At 45.5% G+C, this 25,402-nt stretch overlaps 1 protein-coding gene across 1 annotated transcript in view; it reads right to left on the bottom strand.

Annotated features, from left to right (window-relative positions):
* PRELID2 (PRELI domain containing 2) overlaps positions 1-25,402 on the bottom strand; it is a 180,910-nt gene that overhangs the window by 70,936 nt on the left and 84,572 nt on the right. Inside the window, exon 3 of the mRNA XM_077473019.1 lies at positions 21,893-21,966. Within this exon, the coding sequence (XP_077329145.1) occupies positions 21,893-21,966 (74 nt within the window). The remainder of the gene's footprint in view (positions 1-21,892; positions 21,967-25,402) is intronic.

Genomic DNA, 25,402 nt, shown 5'->3' with positions numbered 1-25,402 from the left:
TGGCACGTATTAGTGCCACGTGTCATCAGTGCCACGTATAAGTGCCACGTGTCATCAGTGACACATATTAGTGCCACGTGTCATCAGTGACACATATTAGTGCCATCTGTCATCATTGCCACGTATCAGTGCCATCTGTCATCAGTGTCGCGTGTTATTGTCCTGGTATTTCAAAAGTGTAATAAGTAGTCAACAAGTTAGATGTGTAATTTATGCTCCTAGAACACGTGATGGCGCTCCCTGCATGTTGGGCCTCTCTATGTGGCCAGGCTGTGAAAAAGTCCCACACACGTGGTATTGTAATACTCAGGAGAAGTAGCAGAATTTTATTGGGGGTGTCATTTGTGGTATACACATGCCATGTGAGAGAAATAACCTATTACAATGACAATTTTGTGGAGAAAAATAAAAAAAATGAAAAATCTTAATTTTGCAAAGAATTGTGGGAAAAAAAATGACAACATCAAAAAGCTCACCATGCCTCTTACTAAATGCCTTGGAATGTCTACTTTCCAAAAAGGGGTCATTTGGGGGGTATTTGTACTTTCCTGGCTTGTTCGGGTCACAAGAAGCGAGATAGTCCACCAGTACATCAGATGTTATCAGGCCAAAATCACCAGGGTATGTACACTTTTGATCAGGGTCAATTGGGTAGTTTCTGTTGTGATAATTTAAAAAGAGTAAACAGTCTATTGATAATAAATGGCTTCAGCCAAACACGAACCATGAGTGAAAAAGTTTTTTTTGTGTCATCATTCATATTCTCTGAAAAAGAAATTATAAATTCTGACAGGGTATGTAAACTTATGAGAACACCTGTACATACATACATACGCACACCCCTTTGCAACCACTTTAAAGCGGGAGTCCGCCGGGACTCCACGTTTTTTTTTTTTTTAAAAGCCAGCAGCTACAAATACTGCAGCTGCTGACTTTTAAAATAGTGACACTTACCTGTCCAGCGCGCCCGCGATGTCGGCACCCGAAGCTCTAGATCGTCTTGTCAGGTGCTGCCGCCGCCATCTTGGGTATGGGAATCAGGAAATGGAGCCTTTCGGCTTCATTTCCCGGTTCCCTACTGCGCATGCGCGAATCGCGCTGCGCAATAAGGATGGTCCCCGCTGCCTCTGGGATCTGTGTGTTTCCCAGCAGGCAGCGGGGCACTTGCGGAAAGGGGCGGGCACTTGCGGAAAGGGGCGTAATCTACGCCCCTTTCCGCAGAGAGCTATCCCGGAAGTGGGTGCAGAATACCTGTACTGTACAGGTATCTGCACCCCCCTCCCCCCTGAAAGGTGCCAATTGTGGCGCCGGAGGGGGGGAGGGTTCCGATGAGCGGAGGTCCACTTTAGGGTGGACCTCCGCTTTAAATTCAGCCGGGAGACCCAAAACTATTGAGCTCCACCATGCTGCAATTTCAAAGCTAGGAAGAGGAACAGCATCCAGCAGTCTGCATTACATGGCACGTCATTATAGGCAAGTTAGGTCAATAAACTTGTAGGGATAAAAAATAATTTTGTAGCCGAACTTCAGCCAAATCAGTTACCTGCTTTACATGGATAGTGACAGGGTAAATACACAATTTTAAACTGCAATTGTAATAATTACATGTGCAAATTCAGAGGTGAATTTGAAAAAACAAAAGTTATTTCAGTAGCCATCTACCCTAGATTGCATGGAATGCATTCTGCTGAAGTGATGTGTTAGATTTCCAACACAGAGCGAGAGGTTTTTGTAATCTGATCCTCTGCGTAATTCACGTCTCTGTATAGAATGCAATATCTTAATCCAGCCTCCCTGTGAACCTGTTACATTGTACATTATCACCTATTGCAAGCATGGCGTGATGTGAGCTCAGTGACAGACAGGTGTGGGCAGCATTGCAAACAGTGCAGAAACAGACTAATGAATGGAAGCACACAATTCTTGCTTCAATGATATCCCTTAGCAATCGCTTGAAAGTGTTTTTCACATGTGTCAGGGTGCAGACCACCATAAAGAGTACCCTCATTAGGGTGGATTGTCACCCTACTGACAATGTGACTGAGAAGCTTCTACTAGAAACGCATAGGAGGGAACAGGAGAATCAGTGGTTTGTCCTGAAAATCTAAACATAGACATAATTATATACACTATGCTCTACTAAGCAGAATGTATAGATTATGAAATATTAGAGATGCCAGGCATTTGCAAAAAAAAAAAAAAAAAAGAAGTTCCGGGCGGACCTGATCAGAAGCTCTATAAAAGTCTCTGGGCAGGCGGATATAAAAAGTCTACACACCCCTGTTAAAACGTCAGGTTTCTGTGATGTAAAAAAATAAGACAAAGACAAATCATTTCAGAACTGTTTCCACCTTTAATGTGACCTATAAACCGTACAACTGAAAACAAACGGAAATATTTTAGGTGGAGGGAAGTAAAAATAAAAAAAAATAATAAAAATGTAGTTGCATAAGTGTGCACACCCTCTTATAACTGGGGATGTAGCTGTAATCAGAATTAAGCAATCACATTCAGACTCATGTTAAATAGCAGTCAGTACACACCTGCCATTATTTAAAGTGCCTCTGATTAACCCCCAAATAAAGTTCAGCTGTTCTAGTAGGTCTTTCCTGAAATTTTGTTAGTCACATCCTACAGTAAGGCTGGGTTCACACTGCTGCGGGGGGAGATCCGGATGTGATTCGCACCGCAAATCACATCCGATCTCCGTAGCGATGCGAGTTCAGCCATACAGATAATATGGCTGAATTCACATCGCTCCCGCAGCAAACTCGCACGGGACCCTTTTTTTGGTCCGCAACAGAATCGGATCGCATGGGGGTTCACACCATGCGATCCGATTTCTGTGCGAGTCGGCAGATCGCACTGCGATATGCGGACGGATCTGGGGGTGTCATTAACATATCATTGACACTCCCAGCCGTCCGCATAGGGCAGTGTGAACTGCCGGCGGGAGTAATGCGATGCGGGAAAACGCCGCGGATTCGCGGTGTTCCCGCATCGCAGCGGTGTGAACCCGGCCTTAAAGCCATGGTCCACAGAGAGCTTCCAAAGGGAGGGATCTCATTGTTAGAAGGTATCAGTCAGGATAAGGGTACAAAAGAATTTCCAAAGCATTAGATAGACCATGGAAAGTAGTGAAGACAGTCATCATCAAGTGGATAAAATATGGCACAACAGTGACATAACCAAGATCTGGATGTCTCTCCAAAATTGATGAAAAGACGGGAAGAAAACTGATCAGGGAGGCTGACAAGAGGCCTACAGCAACATTAACCACTTGCCACCCTGGCCAATTCTGACATTTCTCTCCTAAATGTAAAAATCTTTTTTTTGTTACAAAATTACACAGAACCCCCAAACACACACACACATTATATATATATATATATATATATATATATATATATATATATATATATATATATATATATATATAATATATAATGAATAATGAAGTGAATAGATACCCAACATGTCATGCTTCAAAATTGCACACGCTCGTGGGATGGCGCCAAACTTCAGTACGTAAAAATCCCTGCTTTAAAATTTTTTACTGGTTACGGGTTTTGAGTTACAGAGGAAGTCTAGGGCTAGAATTATTCCCCTCGCTCCAACGTTCATGGCTATACCTCACATGTGCGGTTTGAACACCGTTTTCATATGTAAGCAGGACTTCCATATGTGTTCACTTATGCATGCGAGCACACTGGGACAGGGGCGCTTCTTATTGTTAATTTTCCTTTTCTTTTTTGGTTTTAGTTGGACACTTTAAAAAAAAAGTGTCAACATTTGAAAAACATCCTGGTTCAGGCTCCAAAGCCCTTCTACTCAAGAAGTCGACTGCTTGATTTAGACTTCCCTTCAGATGAACTGCTGCTAGAAAGGCCAACATTTTGTTTGCCTACTACAGATTCTGTAACACCAGGGCTATGAGGGCTTTGCTACTGGTGCCCCCTGGCTGTAGTTTTGCCAGAGAGAATCTGGACATGTTGCCCCTAGATAGACCGATGGAAGGATAAACATAAGTGTACTGCCTTCAGCTCTCTCCAATTGGACAATCCCCTAACCTCTTGCTTTGACCAGGAACCTGAGCTATATTGACCCTCAAGATTGGCTCCTCACCCCCAGACACTTGAATCCATCAACCTCTTGGCTGCCGGAAATGCCCACGCAAGCACCTGGTAGGTTTGGTCCCATTTCACCATCACAATGCACTCTTCACCCAAGTTGAAAGCCTGATGATCTTCTCCACCGATTGGTGACGATTCCAATTCAGGATAATGTCCTGCTGGAGAAGGACCCACTGAACTGCTGGTATGGAGGCCATTAGCATGCCTAAAGTCGACATGAAAAACCAAACTCTGCGTCTGGCCGCTTGTAAACTCAGTCCAGGGTAGAACATCTTATCCCATACTCCTGCAGCTGTGAGCATCAACAGAGTTTAGTGTTGAGATAATCTTGTTGACAGGCAGAATGACAGTGCACCGTCTTACAATATAAATTATATAAAACTCCAAAAGATTGTGAGATTGTGGTCTGTGGGAAGATCGTGATTTATTGCTGTGGAGATGTGGGACCTGCCCACAATCTCCATAGCACCCGTTTATGATTTGTCCACAGACCACAATCTCTGCAGTACCTGTTCAAAACCTGCCAAAGATAGGTTACCTGGGGACCAAGAGTGGTGGCAGGCATGGAACCACCAAGACAATCGAGAGGATGGAGCAGGAGTGACTGGGGACAGTGTCAAGACTAAGGCCCCATTCACACCTGAGCGTTTTGTAGTTTGAAGCCTGAAGCTAAAAAACGCTGGAGGGGAAAAAAATTATTATTCTCTATGGCGATAGTTCACATCTCCACTCCAAAACGCTTGAAGCTCAAAACAAGTTCTGGAACTTTTTTTTTTTTAGCCTAGGTTCACACTACTGCGATGAGATGTACTGCAAATTTGATCCAATATTTTGTCCTGTGTGAGGTGCGCATTTGCCTTGCATTTTGAGGTGGACAGATGCGAATTTACAGCGATTTTACCGCAAATTTCAGGCGGCAGACAGTGAACAATTCGCAGAGATGTGAACTGTGCGCTGCGAGTTTACTGAAAATTCAGTTGAAGTCTATGAAGATAAAATTCCCACTGCGCCATAGAAATTTGCATCAAACTCGCAGTCAACATGCACAGGACGCTTTTTCTTTCCCCTCGCACCAAATTCGCAATGCATATATGTGAACCAATCCGATTGAATACTATGCTTTTTACATGACCTGCGTATGGGGGGTTTTGGAGCTGTGGAAAGGCCAAGTATGCAGGCAGGATTTCTCATTGTCCTGTTCCAGTGTAAGCTTTTGCCAGAGTTAAAGGGGTTGTAAACCCACAATCCCGCTCCTGTACCCCACTGTACCATCCCATCACTAAACTTCTGCTCCATTTTTGCATATAAATGCCTTATTTTGGGGTCCATTTTCCCCACTTCCTGTGGTTGTCTCCTACGGGTGACCCGTCCACAGCACCATTCTAAGGGTTGTCCTGTGCGTGCACGCTTCCAGCACTGGGACTACATCCTTGCGGGGAAACGCTGGCTCTGCTCCGCCTCCCATGGCCTTTGATTGTGATGGTAATCCGGTAAACTCTGTACTGCAGCTTGTGTATAGGCCTAGCCAACAGAATATGGGTGTGCTTGGGAAGCGGGAATGGGCGTGATTAATGGGGGGTGTCTGTGTACATAAGGCTGTACTAGCTATAGAGAAGACTCGTTCTTGTTCATGCACACATTGAAAAAGTGGTGATGCCGCCAAGCATGATGGGAATTGTAGTTCACAATGATGGCAGGGAGTGCAATCCCAAAACCGGAAGCTGTGAGAAGCTAAAGGAAATCGAAAGGAGGAAGAGCATACAATCTGTATGTAGAAAACATGTAAAGGAAACATTTTTGGGGAAAACAATATATAGATGGCAGATGTTTATACAATATATAGCAGATATATGCAAAAAAAATAAATAAATACCTTTACAACCCCTTTATGTATTTGATCATTCTTTGGGGTATTGGAAATAGGAGTGTCTGTTTAAGTCTTGTTATTTGATGTAATGTTTATGGTAACTTATGTGTAAAAAACCTTATGTATTTTGATGTCCAGTAAAGTTTTATTTTATGCTTTTTATCAAAACTGCTTTTGGTGTGTCTGTTCATTTTAAATAGTACCTAGATATTTGAGTGGCTGTCCAGTATACCTTCATTATAAATTTTGTTGTTCCTACATTTGATACAGGAATCTAGGCTGGAAAGAGGACCTGGGGGCCCTAGTAGATGACGGGCTCAGCAATGGCATGCAATGCCAGGCTGCTGCAAACAAAGCAAACAGAATACCGGCATTAAAAAGGGGATTCATTCCAGAGATTAAACAATATTTCTCCCACTCTACAAGACACTGATCCAGCCGCATCTTGAGTATGCCATCCAGTTCTGGGTACCAGTCCTCAGAAAGGATGTGCTGGAACTTGATAGAGTCCAGAGAAGGGCAACAAAGCCAATAAAAAGGGACTGGAGGACCTCAGCTACGAGGAAAGACTACAAACATTGAACTTATTCTCTCTGGAGAGGAGACGCTTGAGAGGGGATATGATATCAATGTACAATCTAATACTTTACTGGTGACACTAAAATAGGGAACAAACTTTTCAGCGGAAGGGAATTTAAAAAGACACACGGCCATTCACTAAAATTAGAAAAGAAGCAGTTTAACCCTAAAATGCGTAGAGGGTTCTTTACTGTCAGAGTGTTAAGAATGTGGAATTCTCTTACACAAGCAGATGGGGACCTTAACGACCAGAACATACTGGCTACTACATTCTAGGCCATAGCTAGTTTAAAGCAGAGTTCCACCCAAAAGTGGAACTTCCGCTCATTTGTCTTGCCCCTCCCCCTCTACATTTGGCACCTTTTGGTTGGGAGGGGGGAGCGGATACCCGTTTGACAAGTATCCCGTCACCACTTCCAGGAGTCCGGGCCATGGTGCATTATGTCAGCAGCTCAGCTCCTGCATCCTCCCCCGCCAGGCCAGTAGGAGAGCACAACGGTGCTTCGCGCATGCCCAGTAAGAACCCGGCGTGAAGCGATAATGCTACACTGCTAGGTTCCCCTACCCACAATGGAAGCGGCATCACCAGACAGCTGATGGAAACATCCGCTGCAGTGCCGACATCACTGGACTCCAGGACAGGTAAGTGATAGAGACAGCCAGGATGGATCCACCCAGGCCTGGACTGACCACAGGACACAAGCTGGGCTGAGGCCGCCGTGCCACTTGTCATGGAGGAGAGAGGGGCCAGAGCCCGGGAGCGGGAGACCGAATTATCAGCTGAACCTGGGTGGAGTTGGAGGAGGTCTCCCATGTGTAACTGGTGACACAGACTGCCGCCCACTGCCTGACATATGGAGGGAGCTGGAAAGAATTGCCCCAAGGTAAGAACTTGTCAGGTGGTGGGGGGGGGGGGGGGGGGAAGTGCTGGGGATGAAGGCTTCCAGTCAGACCTCATCATTGGTGTGCGACCCCCTCCACTTGGCTGCACCTGTCCTCTTTTCCACCTGGCTCCATCCCTCCACCTGGCTACCCCCCTCTCCTGTCCACTTTGCTATATCCTCCCTCCACCTGGTTGCACCTTCCCTCTCCCGTCCACCTGACTGCCCCCCTCCATTGTCCACCTGGCTACCTCCCCTCTCCTGTTCACTTTGCTATATCTCCCCTTCATCTGTCTGCACCCCTATCTCCTGTCCACCTGGCTGCACCTCCCCTCTCCCATCCCACCTGAATCCATCACTCCACCTGGCTGCACCCCCCTGTCCATCTGGCTATATCCTCCCTCCACCTGACTGCACCCCCTCTCCTGTCCACCTGGCTATACCCTCCCTCCACCTGGCTGCACCCCCCTCCTGTCCATCTGGCTCCAGCCCTCCACCTGGCTGCACCCCCTCTTCTGTCCACCTGGACTAGTTCTGGTACTAAAGTTATTTAATTAATTTCGATTTTTTTTGGGGGGGGGGGGGGGGGGCACAAATAGCTGGTCTCGCCTAGGGCGCAAAATAGTCTAGCACCGGCCCTGCATCTAGCTTAGGCTTTTTGTTCCAGAGTAGAGATTCATCCTCCTCTCAAAAGGGAATCTACTCTTAAGAGAACAAACGACCTCTCTCTGGGTCTTTCCATTCTCTTCTTACTGCCTCAGACACAACCTTATGTACTGGGAAAATTCAAAGTTTTACTTTGCCTAGTCTCAGGTACATACAATCGTGCTAGAAAACTACCTTTTCCTCCTATATCTCCAGGGTAGTATAGATAGCTTTCAACAAATCATCAACATTGTTCAAAGGCAATTTGTATCTAGAAGATCTTTCCTCCTCATCTGAATCTTTGAGTGTAGGACATCCCAATTCCCTCCTCAGAGTTTTTAACCTCCAGAGTAGCTGAGGTGGATGGTAGAAGACTAGATGGTACATCATGCTAACTGTAGGTCTGCACACATAGTTTGTAAGAAAAACATATTTGCCATTCTGAAGCTTCCCTCAAACCACTTTGCATATTATTTTATATATACTGTGATTCTTTACTTGCCAAATATGCTGCAGAAATCTCCCTCCAAGTCTGGCTGCTTCCATTTTAACTGTGGGCAGCTGAAGCTAAATCACTTCCTGGATTTACACAGACACAGAGGCATGCCTCCAGCTCTGCAGCTCTTATTGGCCCTCTTATGACTCGACCCCCTCCCTGGCAAACTCATGAGAGAGAGAGAGAGAGGGCTGTACATGAGGTCATAAGCCTAGGCTAATGACCAGACAAGGAGGAGGAAGTGGGCTGTATAAGGTATTTACTGGCAGAAAAAAAAAGTTTTACTATCCAAAGTTAAAAACAACAAGGGCAGACGATTTAATAGATGGAAAGTTGGGGAAAAAAAAGATTCCAGTTTACCTAAGCTTACGATACAAGTTGTGCACAATGGCTTAGACCAGGAATCCCTGATGGTATTCTTTCAGGAGGGACACTTTTGGGTAGAGGAGTTTTGTATTTTTGGCCGGCTAAAGCCATGGACAAAACTAGAGAGCCCAAAAACAAAAAGGAAAAGTAACCACTCCTTACCTCTTTGCACAGACCCACAGCCAAAGCATAAGCCAGCCAACATTGTACTCCCAAGTGTAGTTACCTTAAGAGGACAGGACAGGATGGGATAGGATGGGCCACCCCCCCAAAAAAAATAAAAAAAATTGTGGGGGACAATCAGGACACAGGATCAAGAGGTAGCCCTGTACCCTTTTACCTGTGCCTGGCTGGTGCTGATAGCACCTGTTCCCGCCACTGGTTCCGATAGCACCTGTTCCCGCCACTGGTTCCTTGGGTTCCATGATGCAGAGGTTGCAGCAGAGATCTCAAGGCAGTATATTTAAATCTTCCAGTGAACCTGCCACTATGAGGGTTGGAAGCAGAGGCACCAGCAAAGACCCACCCCTTCCCCTTGTGCTCGAGCGGCCAGAACCAAAAGCTGTCTGAGCCCCACCAGAAGTCTTGCCTCCCTGGATGTCCAAATACAAAATTCGCAAGGCACACATTCCTAAAATTTCTGTAAATGTAAGTAGGTGCTGAAGCGACCACCAGCTGGAAACAGAAGACATTCAAAGCAAGAAGCCCGTCACCAGCACACCAAGGATCCCCAAACCAGTTCCAAAGCTTTAATCAGTGATCACATCATAATTACCAAAGCAATGTTTTAGAACTTCACAGGACCCCTTCATCAGGCATGTGACAAAATGCAGAGCAATGCCCCCTCATTCTGTTGGTAGGATACATGGAGAAATGTGATATATATTAGACCCCTCTTTTCTGATCATTTCAAATGTTGGTTAAGGTATATTGAGGACATTTTCCTTTTCTGGGACAGGGATGAGCCTCCCTTCTTTAAATTTGTGAACCACCTGAACAAGATTTTTCATGGCATAGTGTTTAACACAGAAATTATCACACACATTATCACTTCTCTTGATGTGAGGATTAGGAATGAGCAGGGCTAAATTAAGACATCTGTTTCTACAAAACCCACACAGACATGAACCCCTTGCACCATTACCAGAGTGCACAGCCAAGCACCTCTTGAACAATCTGCCTATCTCACAAGAGAGTTTTGTGCAGTTGCTCCACTAACAATAAAAAGAAAGCAACAGCTAGATCAGCGTCTCTCAACCTTTTTACCTTGGAGGAACCCCTGGCAAAAAGTTTGAGATCTCGAGGAACCCCTGAAATGTGCACATCTACAGCTCACGGAACATTAGTATGATCAGCGAGCGGTTGATAACAAAAATGATTTGTAGAAATAGCATTAAATAAAAGAATATTAAAAATGTACCCATTTAATGTGAAACTTGTGCTTTCTTTTCCTGCAGAGCTGATCCATTCAGGTGACATTACTTGGGGCAGAGCACGGGACAGGGGACATTACATGGGGCAGGAGACATTGCATGGGGCAGAGCACATGACAGGGGACATTACTTCGGGCAGAGCACGGGACAGGGGACATTACATGGGGCAGGAGACATTGCATGGGGCAGAGCACATGACAGGGGACATTACTTGGGGCAGAGCACATGACAGGACATTACATGGGACAGGGGACATGACATAGGACAGGGCACAGGACAGGGGACATTACATGGGTTAGAGCACATGTCAGGACATTACATGGGACAATGCACATTACATGGGGCAGGGCACACGACATGGGACAGAGCACATGACATGGGATAGGACATTACATGGGACAGGGGACAGGGCACATTACATGAGGTAGAGGACAGGCTGTTGGGCACATTGTGGGGGGGGGACACTTCATTACTTGTTTTCTTTTGCTGGCTTCATAGCTTCTCCAGTGGCACGCTGTGGCCCCTCCTCCTATCCTGTCCACTCCAGATGATGTCACTTACAAGCACTCGGGAAGGACAGGAGGGGAGAAGGAGGAGGGGCTGAGGGGGAACAGCACGATACAGCCAATAGGGTGTCAGCCGCTTCCCTGCCTATCTCTGCCTGTGTCTGCGATCCTTCCGTCAGCTGGCTGCAACTGACAGTCAGATTGCCGCAAAACCCCTGGGGACCTCCCATGGAACCCCAGTTGAGAACCACTGAGCTAGAGGCTATGTACATGTAAATTCTTGAAATGTGATTACCCCACCACAATACTTGATCAGGCTTTGACAAAAGCTACCATGAACCCTGAAAACACCTGCAAGACTGTTGATAGGCCACTGTTCATACACGAGTTTGCTTGTGAATCAGATCACAATAAACCAGCAGCCATGAGCAACCTTAAAGAGGAAGTAAACCCTGATGAGTTTACTTCCTCTTTCATTCCCTGCAAAGGTAAAGCATAATGGACTACTATGCATCACATAGTAGTCCATTATGTGTCACTTACCTGACACAGGAGCTAGCGATGTCACTGCTGTTCCCTGTAGTCCGGCGCATCCATCTTCTCGGTGGGTCTCGCTGCTCCGCCGCTGTCATTCGGCGAAGCTGCGATGACGTCACTCCCGCACATGCGCACAGGAGCCGCCACGCGCGGCATATTCGCCGTTGACGTGCCACGCTCAGTGCGCCTGCATGCCGCTGTTTACGGCGCATGCGCCGTAGACAGCAGTGCCTGTCTTTCGGCAAATATCTCCTAAACCGTGTAGGTTTAGGAGATATTTCTTGGACCTACAGGTAAGCCTTAATCTAGGCTTACCTGTAGGTCAAAGTGTGTTGTAAGGGTTTACAACCACTTTAACATCCTCAGGGCAGATGATACACTAGCAAATTAATCTTAAGTACCACTATAGTTCCACTAATCTTAAGTATGGTAGGTCTACAAACATGGGAGATCTTTGAGATCGTACAATTGCAACATTTGCAATTCCCTAATATGCAGTTAACACTTTACACACCCATATAAAGGGCAAACCCTACTGTATATGTATGTAATCACGTGAATTGCATTACAGATTTGGACTACACAGATACAGGCTGGTTTTCTCTTGCTAAACCACCAATGTTTTTTTTTTCCTCCTTGACTGCTTCCTTTTTTCTTTTCCTCCCTCTTCTTCCACCTTCTTCCCTTTTGGCTTCTTCCAATTTTCCCCTCCTCTCCCCCCACCTCACTTACCATGGTTTGTTTTAGTGTTTTTTTTTTTGTTTTTTTTTTCATTTTAGTTCTAACTTAACATCTAAAATGTGAGTTGCACAACACTACACTAACACCAGTACACACAGATACAGTTGTCACCCCCCGATCATTCCCCCCCCCCCCCCCCCCCCAAGTTAACCCCTTCACTCCCTGTCACTGTGTTACCAATTGCAGTTGTCAGATTTTTCACTGCTAAATGCATTGGTGTCATTTGTGATTGTAATAAAAGTGTTAGGGCAGTTAGTAGTAGGCCCAAGGTACCACCCCATGAAATGCCCAGATAGCATAAACAGCCCAAATGACCCCATTTTGGAAAGTAGACACCCCAAGCTATTTGCTGAGGGGCATGGTGAGCATTTTGCAGCTCTCATTTGTTTTGGAAAATTAAGAAAGAAAAAAAAAAGGAAAAAAAAAAAAAGTTTATTTTTTTCAATTTTCAAAACTTTGTGACAAAAAGCGAGAATTTTTTATTTTTTTTAAATGTGCTCAACAAGTGTCTCAGAAAATTTCTTGGTGTGTCTACTTTCCAAAATTGAGTAATTTGGGGGGGTTATACTGTTATACCGCCCTGCCATTTTAGCACCTCAAGAAATTAGATAGGCAGGCATAAAGTAAATGCTGCGTAAATTCCAGAAAATGTACCCTAGTCTGTGGACGCTATAACTTTTGTGCAAACCAATAAATATACGCTTTTTGAATTTGTTTTTACCCGACACATGTGGCTGACTGCTTTTTGGCCTCAATTTATGACTAAAATTTAGTTTATTATATTTTTTTATAGCAAGAAAATAGAAAATAGTGGAAAATATTTTTTTTTCAAATTGTTTTTCAAAATTTCGTTTATATTGCAAAAAAAAAAAAAAAAAAAAAAAAAAGTCTGAGGTGATCAAATACCACCAAAAGAAAGCTCTAGCGAAATGCTAAATTGTAAAAAGTGCCCTGGTCAGGAACAGGGTAAATCCTTCCGGGGCTGAAGTGATTAAATACTAACACGAGACCTCGTTTACCCGCTGGGATCTGATGTAAACGGTTTATATGACCGCATGTTTGATCATCAATATTTCAGCAGTAAAATTAGAGTTACGCTTACCGGTAACGTCTTTTCCAGTAGTCTTTCAGGACAGCCACTATGAGAGATAGACTCCTCCTCTTCCTCTGGAAACACTGCGCCAGCCCATAAATTCTTACTTCCCCTGCCGGACCTCAGTTTATATCGAGAATACCTCCGGCCAGCTGGGGAGACACAAGAACACATTAATAACATATTTATCAAATACCATTATCTTGCTGCGCTCTGGTCTTTTGTAAGACTCCCCCCAATTTTCGGGTGGGAACTAGGGCTGTCCTGAAAGACTACTGGAAAAGAAGTTACCGGTAAGCGTAACTCTAATTTTCCCTAATCGTCTGTCAGGACAGCCACTATGAGAGGATAAGCGAGCACTTACCAGTTAGGGTGGGACTACAGCTTGCAAAACCTTTCGCCCAAAGGTCTGCTCACCTGCCAACACCAGATCCACTCTGTAGTGTTTTACAAAAGTGGAATAGCTGGACCATGTTGCTGCTCTGCAAATCTGCTCTGGCGTTGCTCCCGTTCTTTCTGCCTGGGAGGCTGCCATAGCTCTAGTGGAGTGTGCTTTAATACCCACTGGGATTTCTTTCCCTGCAACTAAATAAGCCTGCTCGATGGCTACTCTGAGCCACCTAGCAATAGTGCGCCGGGACGCCTTACAACCTTTCCTGGCCCCGGAAAACAAAACAAATAAGGGATCTGACCTTCTAAATGACTTGGTCAGTTCCAGATAGTGTAGGATACATCTCCTAACATCCAAATAATGGAATTTTAGTTCCTTCTCACCGGAGGGATTGGGACAAAAAGAGGGCAAAACTATTTCCTGGCTTCTATGAAAGCTGGATGCCACTTTCGGCAAAAAGGCTGGATCGGTCTTTAAAACTATCCGATCCGGAAAAATAACGCAAAAGGGAGCCCTGACTGATAAGGCCTCCATCTCACTGACCCTCCTGGCCGTTGTTACTGCTACCAGAAACACTGTCTTCAGAGTAAGCTCTCTCAGAAAACACTCCTTTAAAGGCTCAAAGGGGGGTCCAGTTAAGCTCTGCAAAACTAAAGATAAATCCCATCTGGGAAAGGACAGACCCTGGACCGGTCTCTGTCTGGACAGGGCCCTAAAGAACCTGACTACCCATGGGTTGGCAGCCAAATGATCTTCAAAATAAACACTGAGGGCTGAAACTTGACCCCTAAGGGTACTAATGGATAAGCCCTTATCTGCCCCACATTGTAAAAATTCCAACACTGCGGAGGAGCTCCGTACTGGGAAAGAGCTCTCTGCGCACCACTTGTTGAAACGCAACCAGACCTTTTCATAGATCTGGCGAGTTTCCTTTTTCCTACTGTCCAGGAGGGTAGAAACTAGTCTCTGTGAAAATCCCTTAGATTTTAATAAACCCTCCTCAGTAGCCAGGCCGCTAACTTCCACTGGCGTACCTGTGGGCAGAGGACTGGCCCCTGAGAGAGGAGATCGTCCCGAGGGGGCAAGAGTAAGGGAGGTTCTACCACCAACTGCTTTAGCATTGAGAACCATGCTCTCTTGGGCCAATGTGGAGCCACCAGAATCAGAGATGTGCTTTCCATCTGAAACTTTCTCAGAACTGCTGGCAACAACGCTGGAGGTGGGAAGGCATAGCAAGTTCTGAAGTGCCAATTCTGGCTCAAAGCGTCCACCCCTAAGGCTCCTTCTCCCCTTTTTAGGGAGAAAAAACAGGGGGTTTTTGCATTGTTTCTGGACGCGAAGAGGTCCACCTCTGGAGACCCCCATCTCTTTATTATGAGATTGAAGACCTCCTGGTTGAGAACCCAATCGCCCTCCCTCAGCCTCTTTCGGCTGAGAAAGTCTGCTACCACGTTTTTCTCTCCCCTCAGAAAAACTGCTGAGAGCGAAAGGGTGTAGGTTTCGGCCCAGGACAGGATCTCTGTCGCTAAAGACAACAGGGCTCCGCTTCTCGTGCCACCCTGTTTGTTCAAATAGGCCACTACGGAAGAGTTGTCCGACCGCACCTGAATGTGGTGACCCCGGAGCTCTTTTTTGAAGAATTTGAGGGCTAGTCCCACTGCCCTTAATTCTTTCCAGTTGGACGATCGAGTCAACTCGCCGTCCTCCCAAGTGCCCTGGGCTAGAAGGGACCCCAAATGTGCCCCCCAACCTTTTCCACTTGCGTCTGTGGTTACTACCCGAGAAATCGGGATGAGCCACAGACGACCTTGCGACAGATTTGTCACTTTCCTCCACCACCAGAGGGATCTCTTCACCTGGTGTGGAATATGTACTAGGGTGTCTAGGGCCTCCTGACTGTGGTCCCACACCCCTAGGATGAAGGTCTGTAGGGGACGAAAGTGTAGCCCTGCCCACTGCACTGCTGGAAGGGTGGATGTAAGGAGACCCAGTACTGACATCAGAACCCTTATGGAAACCAGCTGGCTGCTCTGAAGAGAGGCCACCGCACTGTCCAGTTTTTGTACCTTTTCTCTTGGTAGAAAAACTCTCAACAGTGTTGAGTCCAACAGGAAACTTAAATAGGAGATCTGTTGTGAGGGGATCAGGCTGGACTTTTCCAAGTTCAGAAGCCACCCCAGGTCTGTAAGGACCCCCTTGGTTAGATCGAGATCCTTGACCAACTGTGTTGGGGATGCTGCAAATAAAAGCAGGTCGTCCAGGTAGGCAATTATACATATCCCCTGGAGCCGAAGAAAGGCCATGGCTTCTGCCAGGACTTTGGTAAAAATGCGGGGAGCAGAGGATAGCCCGAATGGCAGGGCCTGAAACTGAAAGTGTACTGTTTCTCCGCCCAGATCTATGGCAAGGCGTAGAAACCTCTGCGAGGCTTCCGCTATAGGGATGTGTAAATACGCGTCCCTTAGGTCCAGAGATACCATGAAACAGTTGTGGGGCAGAAGCGCCTTTACTGAAAAGATCGATTCCATGCGGAATCTTTTGTATGTCACTGAAGCGTTCAGGGGCTTTAAGTTCAGAATCAACCTGAACTTCCCTGAGGGTTTTTTCACTATGAAGATGTGAGAATAAAAACCCCTTCCCTCTTCTGCTTTTGGGACCCTGAGAATAACATCCTGATTCTCCAATTCCCTCAGAGCTTCTAGCAAGGCCTCGGCCTTTACCATGCACCTGGGTAGATGCGTGACAAGGAGCCTTTGAGGGGGTGGTCTTAGGAATTCCAAGAGGTACCCCCTTCTTATTACCCCTAAAATAAATTGATTGGGGGATATTGTCTCCCACTGTGGAAGAAAGGCCCCCAGTCTTCCTCCCACTGTAGCTGGAATGTCACTGGGTTTTACGGGGCTGGATAGGAGGGCGATAAATCGCCCCTCCTCTGCCCCTGCCTTTTTGGGGCCAGGTTTTCTTTTTCCCCTCTGGTTTAGAGGTTTCCCTACGCCCCTGCGGATGAAACCCCTTTTTTGTTGGTACGGGGGTTTTCCGTTTGAGAGGAAAGGACTTTTTCCTGTCCGCTGTCCGTCTAGAACCGTCTCTAGCCCTGGGCCAAAAAGGAGGTCCCCGTGAGGGGTATCCCACATAGCTTTATCTTGGAAGCATTATCCCCTGGCCATGTTTTTAACCAGAGGGCCCTTCTGGCCGAATTGGCTAGAGCCGCCGTTCTGCCTGACATGCGGACGGACTCAGCAGAGGCGTCTGCTATGTAAGTGATCCCTCGCAGCATAGTAGGGAAGGATGACAGAATGGTTTCCTTATCTGTGCCTGCCTCAATATGTTGTTGGATCTGTGAGAGCCAGTGCTCTAAATTGCGAGCCACAACTGTAACTGCCATTTCAGGCTTAAGATTGCCGATAGCCGAGTCCCACGTTTTTTTAAGCAGAGAGTCAATCCTTTTGTCCATGACATCTGCCAAGGCCCCCATGTCTTCAAACGCCAAATCTGTGTGTCTGGAGACCTGGGAGAAAGCGGCATCCAATTTGGGACTTTTATTCCAAAGGCATGCCGGGTCCTCTGAAAATGGGAACCTTCTTTTGAGGGATCTAGATAAAAAGGGTTTTCTCTCCGGATCCTGCCACTCCTTTTTAACTGTTTCCATTAACACTTCGTGCACTGGAAACACCCTTCTTTTTGGCTCCCCCAAACCTGAATACATTTGGTCATGCAGGGTTAGGGGCTTTTTATCCGTCTGGATACCGAGGGTTGCATAAATTGCCTTTAAGAGGTCCTCTACCTCATCAAGGGATAATTTATATCTGGAGGCTTTCATGGACCCGTCCTGGTCCTCCCCCTCGGAACCCTCCTGGGAATCGGAAGAGGAACTGTCTGGAAGTTCCCTACCTGTCCCTGAAGGGCCTGCAACCTCTGTCCCCCCTGTACTAGCAGGTTGGACCGGAGCAATGCTCTGTGCTAGAGGTGGGGTTGTATCCTGGGGAGATGGACCCGTGGGAAGCTGAAATTTTTCAAAAAGGGACCTAAAAGAAGAGAAGGTGGACAAGAGCTCTTTAACTGAAGCTGCTAGTCCTGACTCCTGCTCAGATTCCCTTTCCCTAACGAGGGAGTCAATACACCCCTTGCACAACACTTTGGTCCAAGATTCCCCTAAAATGTCCCTACAGGAGGCACACTTTTTAGAGCTATGCGTAGACCTAGTTTTTTCCGTAGCTTTCTAAAAAAAAAAAGGAAAAAAGGAAAAAAGAAAAAACAGAAAAAGACAAAGTCAATCAAAAGCTCGGGATACAACCCTGGGAGTGCACTAGACCCTTTAAACGAAGGGATCTGAGCCTCCCCTCCCCCCTGGCCACCCAGGGGGTCTGTCCCCCCCCCCCCATGATAGAACCATACATTGGGGTGGGGGGAACCTAGATAGAGAGTACCCCTCCCCAGGGTGCTCTTACCTTAGGAATGCTGGAGATAGAGTCTGTCGTTTGAGCCTCAGCTTCCGACATGACTGCAGGTGGCTGCTTGCTACAGAGTTCCACGCTGCCTGTGCGCGTTCTGAACTCATCTCCAGCTTGTGCCCGGCCCTCCTATCAGCTCCACGACCCGAAACCGGAAGTCGATCGTATTCGAGGTCAAGCCTTCGTTTCCGCCGGATACGACGTCGCCCGTCGTTCGGCCTGCTCGGTTCAAAGAAAAAAAGGGGCGGACTGTACCCATGTACAGGGAAATCTTCCGAACGGCTTGCCAGCTGCGTCCCTGTAGACGCGATAGGAGTCCCCCACGACCTGAAGCCGCGCTCGACTCGGAAGGGGTGGCAGTACCTGGTGAGGTAAGTAAACCGTTCGACTCGTCCGACACGCGGACGTTGGTTTCGAACGGTTTGAACCCAGCTTTCTCCAAACGAAGCCCCTGCTTCTTTCAAATGGGTTCTTTTAACGACAAAACAGCCACAGCCTCCCCGACTGATCGGCCTGGTTCCTTGCAGTGTCTCCCCGCCGGAGGAAACACTAATAACTGAGGTCCGGCAGGGGAAGTAAGAATTTATGGGCTGGCGCAGTGTTTCCAGAGGAAGAGGAGGAGTCTATCTCTCATAGTGGCTGTCCTGAAAGACGATTAGGGAAAAGATGTTTTTGTAATTTGTGACCATTGTTTGTCTCTGCTACATTACCGGATTTTGGGCTACATGGATGGCTATTATGATAAGTTGAACAGTTAGGATGTCTGGCAGTTAAGTATTTGTTTTTGATAAATGCATTTATGATAGACTTATCAAGTCAGGGGACAGGTTGAGCCAATTCTTTGCTCACCGATTGGTGGAAGTTTCTTAAATAATTTTCTGTTCGGCACTGCACTTTATCACTTGCCTGATGAAAGGGTCCTGCAAAGCTCTGAAACAACACTTTTGAAACTATGATGTAATCAAAGAAGGAAAACCATGCTAGGAACCCAAATGTGTTGATTCACAAAGAAGCTGGTATAAATACCCTAATACATGGAATGCATAAATGATGAACGTGTCCAACATGGAAAAAAAAAAATATTCACATATGAGCGTGTAAATATGTAAAGTTGAGAAGAAAGGTCCAACTGGAGAGCCAAAAAGTGATTGAAAAGTCCTGTGAATCCCAAAAGAGTCTCCAAGCTTTTTAGCATTGGAACCACCTCAGCGTATAAAAAGAGTGAGGGCTTACCAGATTCTGATAACTCTCACAAAAGGAGAGGCCAAAAAGGCGTAGAATAATCTACACATCCCTAAACTGATTCAGGGATCTTGACATGAGAGCGCGAAAGGGAGCGCAAGAGTGTAAGCTCGCTGGAGGAGGGACCTCCTGACCCTCTTGTATTGAATGATATCGTTGCTGTATTGTCTCCCTTTATATTGTAAAGCACTGCATAAATTGCTGGCCCTATATAAATCATGTATAATAATAATAATATTTCTCATGAAAAAGAAAGGCAAGAAAAGTTGGTGTGTCTCCTTTTAAAATACCTTGCTTGTGTTGCTGCCTGTATGATGTGATCGCAGAATAAAGTTTTGACCCCATCCTGCAGATCCTTGGTGTGCTTGTGACATACTTCTGGCTTCCCATCAGGTCACCCACTATCAGGTCCCGGAGTAAGCAGAAGCCTGGTAACCTGCAAGGCATATACCATGCTCAAGTCCCTGCCTCCCCCAACTGGCCAATATGGTCTTCGAGCTGGAAGGAAGGAAGGAAGGAAGGAAGGAAGAGGGCTTTGGAACACCACCACTCCAGCTGCCGGTCCAGACATCTGGGTGAATCTTGAATCTAAAGTGGGGATCTTTCCGGAGCTGGACCGGCTGAGTGACATTAGCCAAAAGCGGGTCACAGAACGAACTGCACTCCTGTGATCTACAGAAGTATAGCCAAAATAGCTTTGCCATACTTCTCTTTTAAAGATAGCATTGCTTTGGTTTGGAATAGATTACAAAAGCTATACATCTGGTGGTGATGGTAGAAGACCAAGATGAATATTGAAATGTTTTATTTTATTTTCCTGCTGAAACCCAGGTAGGAAACAGCACAATATAAAATAAAAGCAATAGGCTAACCTTTGCCCAATAAGTCCAACCTTTTTTTGTTTTAACGTGCAGCAGAAATCTTGTGCCTGAAACAAGTCCCTCACTCTGCCTTTGCAAGACTGTTTTTTTGCATGACTAGCCATTGCTGTTCTTTCCACATGGAGAACAGCTACTGGTGGTGTTTCCTCCTCTCCGAAGTCTTCTGAATGCAGCACCGACACTGCCTTAAGTGGGATGGGCCAACTGACAGAAAACGTTGTGACCTGTGCGAAAGGAAAATGCTATTTTACTTTCAGGGATGGTAAACACACCAGATGTAACGTATGGCAGCTCTCTGGATTCTCCTCCAGGCATCCAACCATTCTAAAAATCTTGATTGCCAGTAATGACATCATAGGCAACAAAAACTGAGATTTCAGAAAAAGAATGAGAACAGGGAGCAATTATATTCAAGGAGAAGTTCATCTTTTATAAATAAAAAGCTCATCTTTTTGCAGGTAAAAATTTTTGCTTTTTATTTATTTTTTTCATTGCAGCCTGTAAGACACTGCACCTGCAATCAGTAGATCATGGGTGCAATGCCAAGCTCCTGAAGATTCTCAGTCAGCTGTGCTGTTTTCTTGTACCCCCTGTATAAGCAGGTGTCAGGCAGTTACTGAACTGCAGGAAGAATCAAATAATAATAATATAATTTGTGAATGAATGAATGACACGCCATGTGGGTGGAGACCCGCATGGCCACATTTTTAATTGCGACAGTGGGTACAGGAAGAAAGTCCCCCCGTCCACTGCCTCAGGTTAAAGGTGTAACATGTTATAGAGGTGAATTTCGCCTTTACAAGTAGGCTTGATGCTAGCATTCAGCTCTGAAGTGGAATTCTACTTAAAAATGAAAATGTGCCCTTGTCTGGTATGTAGAATAAATCAAATGTTTACATTAGGCATTACTGAAATTGCCGATTGTTCGATTAGAAACCACAGTCTAATCTAGACAATCTTCACTGACAATGGTGTGCCTGTGCAGCTGAATGTGGCTGCTCACGTACTTCCTGAAACGGTTATCAGTTTTTGTAACAATCACAGCTCCGTCAAGCACTGCCCAACCCAACTGGGCCCACCTGGCACTGTCACCCTTCTGGCTGGCCCCTCCCCATTGTGCCCACCACTGCCCGTTCTGTCTGGTGTCCTGGTATCATAGAAGTGCCCTCAATGTTCATGGCCACCGGTTAGGCACATCACTTCAGGAAATTACACTACTATTAGGCAACAAATCAGAACAAAAAGCTGTTGAACCGGTATAACCCCACAAGCAATGTGGTCATGTGACCTAGAAAGGTTTTAAAAGAAAAAAAAAAAAAAAAGTAAAAAAGGTAGACTAAAACAATTACACATTTTAAACATATCAATGTTGTAAAATAGGGTGTAGCTTCATGCAGGAAGTTAATTTGATTGCAAGCCTTAACTTCCAATTTAAAGCATTTTCCAGCTTTAAACTGGATGATCATCCTAACTACCCAATGCCAAGACATACTGTAGACTGTAATGTGTGGCTTGCCAATAAAAAATAAATAAAATACTGGATTGTGAGTGTCCAGAAGTCTCCCAAGTGCAATAAATACTAGTGGTGTCCTGCCAAGTTACAGTAAGGTATTCCAGCTGACTGAGGTATTGTACTAAACCAGGACTTACCCTCCTTAGAAACGATGGAACAACATTATTGCATGTTGCAATCCTCCGCCTGTACACAATGCCAGTTTCTGGGTCTGTTCGTTGAAGGAATGAGAAAGAGAAAAAATAAAAAAATGACAGCGGGAGATTGCACCATTTCTCTCAAAAGCATTGTGTTTCCATATACAGTGTTATAAAGCGTTACAGCTTTTTTTGCAATAAGCATCAACATCGTGAAAAACAGAAGTTAAATAATTTCCAACAAAAAAATGTTTATCTCTGGGAGGAGGTTAAGAGCCTTTACTAAAGATAAACATAATTAAAATGCATAAGACCCCATTTACACTTGGTGATTTTAAACTAGAAACCACATCTTTTGGAGGTCCTGTAACAATGCTATCAATCTCACTTTTTTGCTTGCAAATCAAATAAATACATAAGCTTTAGCAAAATTGCTTATAGTGATTACACAGCAGAAAATGTTTAATTACTGATATGATGGAATCTAATTAAAACCAACTGACTGCATTTTGGTACTAGCTGCACTGGATACATACACACAGTTGGGTCCATATATGTATTTGGACACAGGCACAATTTTCATACTTTGGACTCTATGCTACCAGAACGAAATGAAAATGAATCAATCCAAATGAATTTGAAGTGCAGACTTTCAGCTTTAAATTCAAGGGGTTAAACATAAATATCGAGTACAAATTTTAGGAACTGCAACCATTTTTATACACAGCCCCACCCCATTTTCAGGGGCTTAAATGTAATTGGACAAATATAATCATAAATAAAAATATTTTTTCCGTCATACTTATCTGTAAAGTCATTTTCTTTGAGTACATCATGGGACAGAGTCAGGCTAATATTCATTACCTGCTGGGTTATTTTCCATCTCCAGGTGAATGGACACTGGTAGACCAAAGGTCTTTAGACAGGAAGTGATCTCCTATATAACCCCTCCCATACAGGAAGTACTTCAGTTTTGTAGCAAGCACTGAATCATCAGAAAAAAAAAAAAAAAAAAAAAAAAGGAGGAGGGGAGGGATCTCCGTGTTCCATATGTACCCAAAGAAAAGGATTTTACAGGTAAGTATGATGAAAAAGTCCTATTTTCTTTTTCATACATCATGGGACACAGTGTCAGGCTAATATTCATTACCCGCTAGGTCGTCCCAGAGAATAGCCTTGAGGGGAGGGAGACACCCTGCCAAACAATAGCCATCAGAACTTATATGGCAGCCCGCAGTACACTGCGGCCAAAAGCCGAATCCTCGGCTGCTCCAACATTCACTTGATAAACTTTTGTGAACATATGCACTGAAGACCAGATAGCAGCCTTACAAATCTGAGTCACAGATACCCGATGACGAAAAGCCCAGGGAGGTTCCTACACCCCTGGTAGAATGAGCTCTCACCCTAAAGGGAGGCACTTTAGGTTTCAGACCGTAGGTCTGAATGATCAATTGAAGGACCCAATTGGCAATGTTAGCCTTGGAAGCTGCCTGCCCCTTCTTGGGTCCTTTTGGTAAAACAAAAGAGAGGAGTCTGATCCTCGGATCTCCGCAGATCCAAACAAATAAACCTTGACTGCCTGGACAATGTCCAGTGAATGCAGTCGTCTCTCTTCCGCCAAGTGAGGCTGAGAGAAAAAAAAAAAAAAAAGGCAAAATAATGTCCTGATTTAATGTGGAAGTAAACCGATCGATTTGAACAGTTAAAAAAAAAAAAAAAAAAAAAAAAAAAAAAAGGCATGCCGGGAATGCTAACTGCACATTGGTTGTGCTCTCAGCCAAACTATCAAACCATCCAATGGCTGGTGTCATAACAAATCACATGTGCAGCACCATAGCAGTTGAAGATTAAACAGAGGCAAACATGGCAGCTTCCTTGGCTGAAAACGATAGGGGAGTTTACTTCCACTTTAAATGAAAGGCAGATACCACTTTTGGCAAAAAAGGATGGAACAGGTCATAACACAACCCTGTCGTGGTGAAGGATCAAGTATGGTTCCCTGCACGAAAGGGCCGCCATACTTGGACACCCTTCTAGTTGAGGTGATGGCCATCATGAAGGCTAGCTTACGTGACAGCAAGTCTGATGGAATTTCCTTGATAGGTTCAAATGGTTGTTTCTGTAACACAGACAGCACCAATATCAAGTCCTAAGGACACATAGGTGACCTAATGGGAGGGAAGCAAACGAGGCCTTTGAAAGAATGCCGACGAGGCCGAAATCTGACCTCTGATTGGAAATCAAATTGGCTTTGAGTACACAGCTGACTGTAGTTGAGAGAATTCTCCAAATCAAGTTTTTCCAAGGATGCCATTTTCTGGCTTCACACCAAGCAATAGAAGTCTTCCAGACCTTATGATAAAGCTTCCTAGTGACAGCTTTTCTAGCATTCAATAGGGTACACACTACTGGTCCCGAGATGCCACGGTCATTCAGCACCCTGGCTTCAATAGCCATGCCGTCAAATTTGGAGACTGTAAATTGGGGTGGAATATAGGACCTTGAGACAATAGATCGGGGCGATGTGGAAGTGTACATGGCCAGTCTATTGTCAGTCTCACAATCTCCGGGAACCAAGCCTTCTGGGCCAGGCTGGTGCCACCAGAATGACTGGTACCCCCTCTCTTCAAATCCTGTGCAACAAATGTGGAAGGAGAGGGATTGAAGGGAAAGCATAAACCAGGGAGTACTGGCTCCATGGAACTATCAGAGCATCTGCTCTGATTGCCAGAGGATCCCTTGTTCGGGACACAAATTGCTGTAGCTTGTTGTTGAACCTGGATGCCAATAGGTTGACCTCTGGCCATCCCCAATGCTGGCAAATTTCCTGGAACACCCCTGGGTGTATGGACCAATCCCCTGGGCAGATCTGCTGGCAGGTGAGAATCTGCCTTCCAGTTCTCTACTTCTGGTATATGGACTGCCGATAAAAAAAATCGTCACATGCCCCCCTGTCCAGGCTAGTATGTGGTTCACCTCCTTCGGAGGTGAACGACTCCTGGTACTGCCTTGGTGGCTTATATAGGCAACTGCAGCGGCATTGTCAGACTGAACCCTGAAGCTCCACCGTTCAGGACCATAAGGCCAGACGTACTGCCCATAATTCCAGGATGTTGATGGGTAGGATCTGTTCTGTCCCTAACCATTTCCCCTGAGCTGTGAGCCCTTCTAGGGTCACTCCCCAGCCTGAGACACTGGCATCTGTAATCAAGTTACCGGTAAAAAGGATTTTCCCTTTCGCAGGTTCTGATCCTGCAACCACCAGTTTAGGCTCAAGCGTGCCCGAGGAGATGAGCACATTGGATAATCCAGGGCTTGTCCTCTTCTGTTCCAAGCCAACAAGCTGTCTTGTTGTAAAGGCCTGGAATGGAACTGGCATAGGGCACTGCCTTGAAGGAGGCTACCATCCCTTCCTAGAAGACTCATACAGAGCCGAATGGAGGGTTGTCTGGTGCCCCTTATCTGACACACTTGAACCTTTAGGGCACAGATCCTTACAGGTGGCAA

The sequence above is a fragment of the Lithobates pipiens genome, unplaced genomic scaffold, assembly GCF_037356315.1.
Source record: "Lithobates pipiens isolate NorthernLeopardFrog02 unplaced genomic scaffold, aLitPip1_a1.2 Scaffold_8, whole genome shotgun sequence".
NCBI lineage: Eukaryota > Metazoa > Chordata > Amphibia > Anura > Ranidae > Lithobates > Lithobates pipiens.
The sequence above is the reverse complement of the archived record's forward strand: the minus strand, read 5'-3'. Positions and strand labels throughout refer to the sequence as shown.